Genomic DNA, 11,355 nt, shown 5'->3' with positions numbered 1-11,355 from the left:
AAAGTAATGAAATGTAGTAGAAATAACAAAGATGGACCACTGAATGTGAAAATAGGAGGAGAAAAGATTATGGAGGTAGAAGAATTTTGTTATTTGGGAGGTAGAATTACTAAAGATGGACGAAGCAGGAGCGATATAAAATGCCGAATAGCACAAGCTAAACGAGCCTTCAGTAAGAAATATAATTTGTTTACATCAAAAATTAATTTAAATGTCAGGAAAAGATTTTTGAAAGTGTATGTTTGGAGTGTCGCTTTATATGGAAGTGAAACTTGGACAATCGGAGTATCTGAGAAGAAAAGATTAGAAGCTTTTGAAATGTGGTGCTATAGGAGAATGTTAAAAATCAGATGGGTGGATAAAGTGACAAATGAAGAGGTATTGCGGCAAATAGTTGAAGAAAGAAGCATTTGGAAAAATATAGTTAAAAGAAGAGACAGACTTATAGGCCACATACTAAGGCATCCTGGAATAGTCGCTTTAATATTGGAAGGACAGGTAGAAGGGAAAAATTGTGTAGGCAGACCACGTTTGGAATATGTAAAACAAATTGTTAGGGATGTAGGATGTAGAGGGTATACTGAAATGAAACGACTAGCACTAGATAGGGAATCTTGGAGAGCTGCATCAAATCAGTCAAATGACTGAAGACAAAAAAGAAAAAAATTTTTCAATTTAATGGATGCCAACTTGAACGTCAGACAGTTTCAATTTATTCTATTAAACAGTTTTTCTGCTGTTGCCATTTCTCTCCTTAATTATTGAGCAAACTTCCTAATAAGCCTTGTTCTTTGTAGGTGGAGAAGGATTTTAAGAAATTGTTCTGTTGAGTATAAAAATAAATATTTTAGATAAAAGAAAAGCCATCTATACAAAGGTTATATATATTTTATTTACATACAAATTATTTTTTATTATGTACATCAAATACTTTCAGTATAAATAAAATACACATTAATGAACCTTTAAAGTTTACTATATGTACTTTCATGCACAACCATACTTTTCTTTATATCAGAAACGGACTTGCAACCTGAAACAGAAAAAAATAAAACTTTTTTTTCTGTACCTTATTTAAGTGTTTTCATAATTCTATATTAATAATAATAATTAAATTAATTTGTGTTTAATATTTGATTAAAAAAAAAGAAGGAAAAATAAAATAAAAGGAAAAATTAAGATATTGCAATAAATTTATTTAAGTAAATATGTTCTATGGTAATATTTGTAATTTGTTTTTGTTCTATGGTTAATTTTTGTATAGAATAAAATGGTTTTGTTACAAGTATCTAAGTTAATTAATTTTTAAGTGATTTAAAAAAACCATAAGTATCAAAAAATGCAAAAATTGGTCAAAATATGATGCAGGACGATGTAAAATTTAACCTTAGCAGATAAATCAATTTTTTTTTAAAATTGTTTTGAACTTTTGAAATATGAGAAAACGAACATACAAAAAATTACAGCTATCTTAGTTCTATTTAATAATAGTTATTATATTTTACTGTAATAAATAAGTCAAATATTCTTACCTGTTAAAGCCAGTGTTTCATCAAACTCCCGACCTAAAATGTTAAGGACATTTGTAACACCTTCTTCTCCACTATGTGTTAACCCCCATACAGCTGGTCTTCCAACAAAAACCTAAAATCAAAATAGAAACGAATGATTCAGAAAAAAAATTTCTGAATGAAAAATATTTTTATTTCAAATAACATTTATTGCATTTTTATTTTTATTTTCAATGTTTGTTAGTTGAGGATCACATTCCAATCTTCATCACTTCTTTCTTTTTTGCTGTTTCTTTTCTTTCCAATACCTCTTCATTTTCTCTCTACAGATAATGTTGTTATTTGTATTCTCTGACAATGTCATTTTCAGATTTTCTTTACTGGTCTTCTGTTCTTAGAGCACTGTCAGACATTAATAGTCCTCCTGGATTTGACCACTTCATTAGGCTGTCTATTCTATAAACTGTTTTTCTCTTAAGCAAATGTTATTTCCATATGGTGGTTTTTCACTGAACACTTAAAAATATCAATACATAACAAGATTAACTTCTAAAACTTTGTAAACCAGGAAACACACTGAACCGTCCTCTTCATAGTAATCATGATATTTAAAATCCTGTAACAAAATGTATATTCGCTGATACCGTAATTGTTTACTTATCAAAAACTTGTAGTTTCATTTCATTGTGACATATACTTCATGTTCCAAAACTATGTTTGAAATCCCACCAACATTTTACAGATCTACTTAGTAAGAAAAAAATTATAAACATTAGTAAAAAAAAAATAATAACAAAAATAAATAAATTTATACCATTTTTGCACCAAGCGCTAAAGCTTTAAATACATCAGTTCCATAACGTATACCACCATCTAAGTATATTTCACAACGATTTCCGACAGCAGTTGCTATTTCAGGTAAAGCTTCAATCTAAAACAAGTAAATAAATAAAAATACTATTAAAACATGATGTATATGATAACACTGTTTGATTAAATAATTTTTTTTAAATTAACTTAAGGAAAAACCTTACTAAAAAGTTGAAAGTGATACTTTTTCGGTTTTTTGTAATACTTTTGGAAGGCATCAAATTAAGTGTTATTAAGCTGTTGACTGTTTTAAAAACACAACTTGTAAAACACAGCCCATGTAAAAAAAATCAAAAGGTTCAGAAATGTAAACAGAGAAATCACATAAGAAAACCTACTACCAAGCATGAAAATCTATCTGAATGAATGTGAATTTGGAAAAAATCTACATTTTTCACAGAAACTTTTCTCCAAAAAATGCATTCCAGAGAAAGTATGGGAATATGTATTACTTTTTACTTCTTGTATGAAGTAAAGGAAGTATTGTGATAATGAAAAATTTTGGTTTCCAGATTTATATAACGGATATATCCATTTTGACCATCCCTGAATCCATTTTGACTAGTTTCAGCCGGACGTCTGTATATATGTATGTATGTACGTATATATGTAATATGTACGTGCATAAGCATCTTGCATAACTCAAAAACTATTAGCTGTAGGATGTTGAAATTTTGTATTTAGGACTGTTGTAACATCTAGTTGTGCACCTCTGTTTTGATTGCAATTGACTGAACCAAAAGTGTCCAAAAAGCCCTAACTAAAAAAAAATTTGAATTTTGGACTTTTTCTTAACTGTAGTAACAGCCCTCATTGAGAGATATTCAAGATGTATGAGATAAGTGGTAATTATTTTCATTGATTCCAGAGTTATAGCCAAATTAAATTTTAATTAATGAAATATGTGGATCTTAGGGGAAGGCACATTGGTTCACATCATACGTTATCCCCTTTTTTTTAACTTTTTTTTTAATTTAAATATATTGATTAATTAATATAACCTTTGATTCTAAAAATATAATAATCTTTTACTTAAGTTGACTAGCAAATTTTACATGACCACCAATTATACTTGACAAAGTTTACAAAAAATTTTTAATATTTATTCCATGAGAAACTAGGCTTGAAACATACATTAAAAAATATACAGAAAACCAATTTGTAAAAACTCCCATTTTTGCAGTTCCAGACTTTACAGAAAAAAAGAGTAAACACAAAGGTAATAAAGAAGCTGAACTGCAAATCTGGTATTTTCAAACCCAAGCAGCCAGGAACAGATTCAACACTTTTTTTTGTTGAAAAAACCAAATGTAAAATGCATTACCAGCATAAAAAGTGTACCGTAGTAACTTGAAATAGTCAACCACAAGATTAAAAATTAGACCGCTTCAAGTATCTATAAGAATGAATAAGCTGGAATGCATCTGAAAAGAGATAGATGAAAAACAAACTGCAGAAGGTGGAGCTAGCATTCAAGCTAATCAAAAACACATACAACAAAAACTCACTTTCCTGGAACTCTAAACAAACTCACCACAGAACAGTAATAAAACCAGAAGCTCTGAATACAGCTGAAATGCTAACACTAAACAGAAAAGAACAAATTGGAAAGATAAGAAAGAAAAATCCTTGGACTGAAATTCTATATTGACTGATATTAAACAATGAACTACACAGGAAAATCAACAAACTATCCAACATGGTAGGGAAAAGAACAATCAGCTATTTTTGCCACATCAAAAAGACAAGCCAAAACAGATTGATTAAACAGATTTTCGACTTCTTCATGAACAGTAAAACCAAAACAAACTGGTTCAGAAACACTCAATAAAACATGAAAGAACTAAAAATCAGTCAAAACAACATCATTGACAGACAAAATATCAGAAATTGAAAAATGAAGACCTAAGATTTCATGAAAACGTCTCAGTCAAAAGGGGATCCAAGAAGTCAGATGAAAGGAAGAAAGCCACCTCAAAATGAATGAAATTATATTGGAAGAAAAACTACACATGAGGAAATAACTTGATCTAACATACCCCTAGGTGAGTGAATTCAAAACAAAAGAAAAGACAGTGCCAAAATTTTCTATTTGACAATATATCAACAAATAAAAAGGTATTATAAATTTCTATAATGACAACTTTTAATTTCTGAATAATGTTTTGTTTTGCCTTAGATTTAATAAAATCTGTAACATTTTACAATAAGAAGATATCCTAAACTCAAAATCATATAGTGCAAGCATGGTGGCTGCTTTTAGATTAGGTCAGTTATCAGGATTAAAAATACCAGCTAGCAAATATCTGCTGACTGGTAATAATATTTTTTGCTTATAATTACAACCACCTTACATTTATTATTAATATTCATTATCATTATCATTAACATTAAAATATTGTAATTTAAAAGTAAAATCAAAAGAGATCTCTAGGTGAATGAGAAAGAAGAGACTTTTGTGGCACATTAAAGTTAGAGAGAAACTAGATTGATGGATCATATAGATCCACCAACCTAGTTTTAAGACCTATAATATGTCTTATTATAATAAGACATTCAAATTAAGTTAATTAGATAATGGAGGACGAATGTACAGACATTTAGTTACACAGGAAATGAGCCACCAGGTTGGTCTAGTGGTGTACGCGTCTTCCCAAATCAGCTGATTTGGAAGTCGAGAGTTCCAGCGTTCAAGTCCTAGTAAAGCCAGCTATTTTTACACGGATTTGAATACTAGATCGTGGATACCGGTGTTCTTTGGTGGTTGGGTTTCAATTAACCACACATCTCAGGTATGGTCGAACTGAGAATGTACAAGACTACACTTCATTTACACTCATACACATCATCCTCATTCATCCTCTGAAGTATTATCTAAACGGTAGTTACCAGAGGCTAAACAGGAAAAAGAAAGGAGTTACAGAGGAAAAATATAAGTAAATTCTTAGAATCCATAAAACATTGTTGATGACATCATCATATTGTGTTCTGATTGGCAGCAGGTCTTACATCATTGCTGTATCCACTCAGTTTTGTCTCAAGCCTCACCTTCACTCCTTATAGTTTCCTGTCTTCATCTCATCTCTATTAATTTCATCGTTTTTTCTCCTTCACCTCCTCGCTTCTTCTATTGACCCTTTCAATGCAGCTCTCAATGCTGATGATATAGGATATGTTAATTATGGTTGAAGTAAAGAGATTAGTGTAAAACAAAACTTAATGAAGAGTAACATAAAAAAATTTTCAATTAGACAATTACTAATCAAACAGCTATTTTATTACTACGAGTAAATATAGACATTGGATTCTAAAATGGTGAACTAGCTGTAGTTTTTCGGATTCTACTTGTAAAACTAAACAAAAAATATCCTTAGGAAAAATGACAACTTCTCCTTCGTTCTCCTGCTGTCCGCCATTTTGTTATTTTTATATAACAATTTATATCTTGTTCGAATAGATGAATCACATTAATATTTGGTAAGCGTCTTGGTAATAAAGTTTTAAAATTAGCAAAAAATCAGGACTTAAAAACTTTGGAAATTACAATATGGCGATCATGTATATTTTTTAATCTCCATAAATATTAGTTTTATCAAAATTTATGTTATTTTCTAAAATATTAAGCCTTTTATTTTGAACAAAATTACACAGTATTTTTTAAATTAGTTAACAAATAGTCGAGTTATGGGAAAAATTGATGTTGTAATTTTGTGTCATAATTTTAGGTCTATTTTTGTGAGAAAATTATTACTTAATTTGATACTAATTTACAATACTAGAATTAACAATAAATAAAACAAATTAATATTTTATCAAATTGAACGTAAAGTGGAGGACATGAAAACAGACACATAGTTACATCAATTTTCTGCCATAACTCGACTATTTTTTAATCGATTTTCAAATAAACCAATTACTAATGAAATAAATTTTGAAAGAATACTATTCTACAACAAATGTTCGAAATGCTTCCCCTCTGGCAGTGTGCTAACCTCAAGTAATATCTGGTTGTAACTTGTATTATGTCTCATGGTACAGGAGCAGATTCGTCAATTATTCTTCTTTTCAATCTGTCATTGTCTGCTGGTTTTCTTCTGTATAATTTATGTTTCAGGTACTCAAAAATAAAATATCCAGAAGAGACAGGTCTGAAAACCTGGCAGGCCATTCTATGACTCCTCTACGACCTATCCAGGGATCTGGAAATTATTCATTTAAAACTTGCTGTGTGCACTTAGATAATAATATAATATGAGTTGGTGTCCCACCTTGCTGAAACCATACCTTATTTAATTCTTTACCAACATTTTCCCGGATATTTGATAAAAATCCTATTGGCTAACAATTTGCAGTAAGCATCTCCTGTAAGATTGTCATCTAAAATAAAAGGCTCTAACACAATGACCAACGATTCCTGCCCAAATGTTCACTTTCTGAAGGTGCTGTGTATGACCTTCCAACATCCACCTGGGATTACTTTCTCTCCACTATCAACAGTTTTGCTTATTCACATGAGCACTTAACATAAAATTCACTTCATCAGTAAATATTATTGAATTAGAAAAATCTGGGTCTATATCTAATTTTTGCATTATAGTATCACAATACTTGTACTCAAGTCAGGTGTCAAAATCATCTTCTGAAAGTTCTTGCACCAGGTGTAGCTTATAACGATGAAATTTATTTGTTTTAAGAAATCTTTGAACTGAAAAATAACTGATGGCGTGTTGGACAGCAGCATTCTGAATTAATGCATGAGGGTCTTCAAAAAAGGTCTGTATACATCAAATGAATTTACATCTGTTGTGACAGTTTTTGGTCTACCGGTGCGAGGACGATTCTTTGCAGTACTGGGTTTTTCAAATCGCTGTATTGTCTTGATCACAGAGGCTTTACTTATTGGTTCTCTGTTTGGAAATTTACTTTTAAATAAATTACATACCTCTTGTAAAAGCCGAATTCTGAACTTATATCTGGACATCATCAACAGAGTTATTCTTTCAGTTTCACTTAAAGAAGGTATTGTTATTTGAAGATTTAATATTTAATAAAACTGAATAAATGAAAGAGGAAATTAATAAAACTTTCACCAAAAAACAAATTTTAATAACTAGGCCTATAACTTAATTTTTACTAGCACTATCAAATTTTAACATTGGAAATATGTAGAAGTAAAAAAAAAGCTGAAAATTAGTAGTTTCTAAGTTGCATTGTTTCAACGTAATACATAGTGCATTGTTGTAAATTAACAGCTGATTTACTTAACTAAACTTGTAATACGTTATTTTTAAATAAGTATTTACTGCTGATTTGTTTCATTTACGAAGAGTAACAAAAAATAGTTCATATTAACACTGGAAGTTAATTTTTATTTAGTAAATATCAGCTGATACAGTCGTTTAATTTGATGTTTAATTAATTATTTGTTATTGTATATTAGTATCATTAATATTATAGCACTATTTAAAGTTCATCATTATATGCATTGTGAATGTAAAATGCAATAAAATTGCTCAAGCAGCGCGTTTTACCCAGCTTTATTGTTTACACAACATTTCCTACATTGCAACTTTGAAAGCTTATAACTTGATAACGAAGGCATTAACATAAAACCAGGTTTCATCATTATTTTTCTTGTAAAATTTTAAATCAAAATCATGTTTCATATTTAAAAGAATTAAATTTGATTCATGATAGTGGACAAAAATGAAAAACCATAATATAGATTTTTTTTAATTAAGTAAAACCCTATTTCTTTCTGCCTCCAAATATCTCTCAAATATGCAGTATAAACTGTTTCCATAGTTAAATATCACCCGGTATATTTTTTATATATATTTATATTCTTTTAGTTTTTTCTATTACTGTATTTTGTAGTTATTTTTTTAATTATTTAGCCTAGTGGTCAATATGTTGATGAATTATTTGAGTTTTCAAAATAAATTAATATATATATATATATATATATATAAATGAAATGCATTTGTATCAGACTGCTTATTCCTAGATATATGCATTGATTGTTTTTTATCATTGCTAAAAACTATCTCAATTTTTTTCTTACTGTCATTCATTCTTTGAATACCAAATTTTTCTTAATACATCTCTGCTAGTTTTTCTGTAAAGAAAATTATTATTATTGAAAAATTTTAAATGACATATACTAGATATAACTGCCTCTATGAATCATGAGACCTTGCCGTTAGTGATGGGGCTTGAGTGCTCAGTGATATAGAGTAGCTGGGCCGAAGGTACAAACATATCAGAGAGGTATCTGTTGAGAGCCAGACTAGGGAATGATTCCTGAAAGAGGGCAGCAGCTCTTTCAGTAGTTGTTAAGGGCATGAGTCAGGACGATTTAAATGGCCATATCAACATCACTCAGTCCTCTGAGTACTGCGCAGCTGAAAGCAATGGAAAACTACAGCTGCCTTTTTTCCAAGAAAATGTAGCCCTCTGCATTTTCATATAGCAATGATGGAGGCACCTTCCTTCGTAAAATATTCCGGAGGTAAACTAGTCCCTCATTCAAATCTCTGAGTGGGGACTACTAAGGAAGGGGTGACCAGAAAATTAAAAAATAGCATTCTACGAGTCGGAGCGTGGAATGTTAGAAGTTTAAAAAAGGTTGGTAGGTTAGAAAATTTAAAAAGGAAAATGGATAGGATAAATGTAGATGTAAAAGGAATTAGTGAGGTTCGGTGGGAAGAGGAAGGCGACTTTTGTTCAAGTGACTTTAGAATAATTAACACAGCTTCAAATAATAGGCAGGCAGGAGTAGGATTCGTAATGAACAAGAAGGTAGGAGAGAGTAGACTATTTCAAAATGCATAGCGATAGAATCATTGTAATAAGGATAAAATCAAAACCTAAACCAACAACGATTGTTAACATCTATATGCCTACAAGCGCCCATGATGATGATGAGGTAGACTGTATATACGAAGAAATTGATGAAGCAATTAACACATAAAAGGAGATAAAAATTTAATAATAGTTAGAGATCGGAATGCAAGCATTGGAAAAGGCAAGGAAGGAAATATACTGGGTGATAACAGACTGGACAAAAGGAATAAAAGAGGATACCAACTTAAAGAGTTTTGCACGAAGTATAATTTGGTAATTGCCAACACCCAGTTTAGTAATAATAATAATAGAAGAATATACACATTGAAAAAGCCAGGCGATACTGCAAGGTACTAGATAGATTATATCATAGTTAAGCAAAGATTTAGAAATCAACTCATTGACGGCAAAACTTACCACGGAGCAGACATTGATAGCGACCATTAGTGATAATGAATCATTAGTAATCAAAGTAATTAAATGTAGTAGAAATAACAAAGATGGAGTACTGAATATGAAAATAGGAAGAGAGAAGATTGTGGAGGTATAAGAATTTTGTTATTTGGGAAGTAGAATTACTAAAGATGGACGAAGCAGGAGCGATATAAAATGCTGAATAGCACAGGCGAAACAAGCCTTCACTCAGAAATATAATTTGCTTACAACAAAAATTAATTTAAATGTCAGAAAAAGATTTTTGAAAGTATATGTTTGGAGTGTCGCTTTATATGGAAGTGAAATTTGGACGATCAAAGTATCTGAGAAGAAAAGATTAGAAGCTTTTGAAATGTGGTGCTACAGGAGAAGGTTAAAAATCAGATGGGTGGATAAAGTGACAAATGAAGAGGTGTTGTGGCAAATAGATGAAGAAAGAAGCATTTGGAAAAATATAGTTAAAAGAAGAGTGACTTATAGGCCTCATATTAAGGCATCCTGAAATAGTCGCTTTAATATTGGAGGGACAGGTAGAAGGAAAAAATTGTGTAGGTAGGCAACATTTGGAATATGTAAAACAAATTGTTAGGGATGTAGGATGTAGGGGGTATACCGAAATGAAACGAGTACTACTAGATAGGGAATATTGGAGAGCTGAAGCCAAAAAAAAAGACTAGATATAAAGCTACAATTATAAATGACGTAATGTGCTGAAAGCTAAAAGTTTTATTAAGTCAGCAATAAATAAAATTGAGTAATGTAACAGATTTGAATAAAATAACTCACAGAAGCAGGTACTGTATCCAGTTGTCGAGCTCCATGATTTGATACCAAAATTGCAGCTACACCAAGATCTGCGGCAATTATAGCATCTTCTGGCGTTAGAATACCTTTTAATACTAATGGCAGTTTTGTAATACTAGAAAACAAGTACAGATAAAGTTTATATTTTGCATTTATTATAATAGAGTAAAATCTTGTTTTTAAAGTGAAGTATAAAATGTTTGGAGACAGGCTCAAATTCTGACTACATATTCTGCTTAAAACCAAACAAATATTAATTAGATTTTAATCCAATTTTATGAGAAACTGAAAGTCTGACTTTATCTATTTAGTACTGCAATCACTTGACTTTTCATTCAACCCTACTGAATGACCTTGTTTAAGGTCATAAATTATTTATGAAATCTTGTACAATTCCACAAATACAAGGTTTCAGCATTATACCAGATGAGAAACTATGGATGATGCCAAGGTGGGCAATATCTTATCCAACTTAAAGAAAATGGCACTCATCAAAGAAAAAGAAACAAATGGTAAGGATGGGAAGGAGATAATCAGCTCACTAGAGACCTCCTATAAAAAAAGTAGATGCCTTTTCCTTGTTAGATCCATTCAATCCATTAAGCCAGTTATGGTATACTCATCTTATGTATAAAGTGTTAAAGGAACATGTGAAGATGATGTTTGGTACCACCAGTACATTATTCTTCCTGGGTAAAAGAGATGTGTCAGTTCAACAAACTTTGATATTAGTTCGCAATAATCAACAAAAGTAATATGATGTTAGTTTTATACAAACTACATCATATTTTTATATTTTATTTTTGTAATAGATTATGTGGCATAAATGGTTGAATAAAACATCTTCCTGAATTTGTTAGGAGAATATGCAGTGATCCAAATACTGGAG

General features: G+C 30.5%; 1 protein-coding gene across 2 annotated transcripts in view; it reads right to left on the bottom strand.

Moving 5' to 3' along the window:
* Positions 1-870: 870 nt before the first annotated feature.
* Positions 871-11,355, bottom strand: part of LOC142330463 (uncharacterized) — a 41,506-nt gene continuing 31,021 nt past the window's right edge. For both annotated transcript variants that reach the window (XM_075375710.1, XM_075375717.1), the window contains 4 exons: positions 10,449-10,581; positions 2,326-2,442; positions 1,533-1,644; positions 871-1,033 (listed from right to left, as the gene is read on the bottom strand). In XM_075375710.1, coding sequence (XP_075231825.1) covers positions 966-1,033; positions 1,533-1,644; positions 2,326-2,442; positions 10,449-10,581 — 430 coding nt within the window. In that variant the 3' untranslated portion in view covers positions 871-965. The remainder of the gene's footprint in view (positions 1,034-1,532; positions 1,645-2,325; positions 2,443-10,448; positions 10,582-11,355) is intronic.

The sequence above is a fragment of the Lycorma delicatula genome, chromosome 1 (genome assembly GCF_047948215.1).
Source record: "Lycorma delicatula isolate Av1 chromosome 1, ASM4794821v1, whole genome shotgun sequence".
NCBI lineage: Eukaryota > Metazoa > Arthropoda > Insecta > Hemiptera > Fulgoridae > Lycorma > Lycorma delicatula.
The sequence above is the reverse complement of the archived record's forward strand: the minus strand, read 5'-3'. Positions and strand labels throughout refer to the sequence as shown.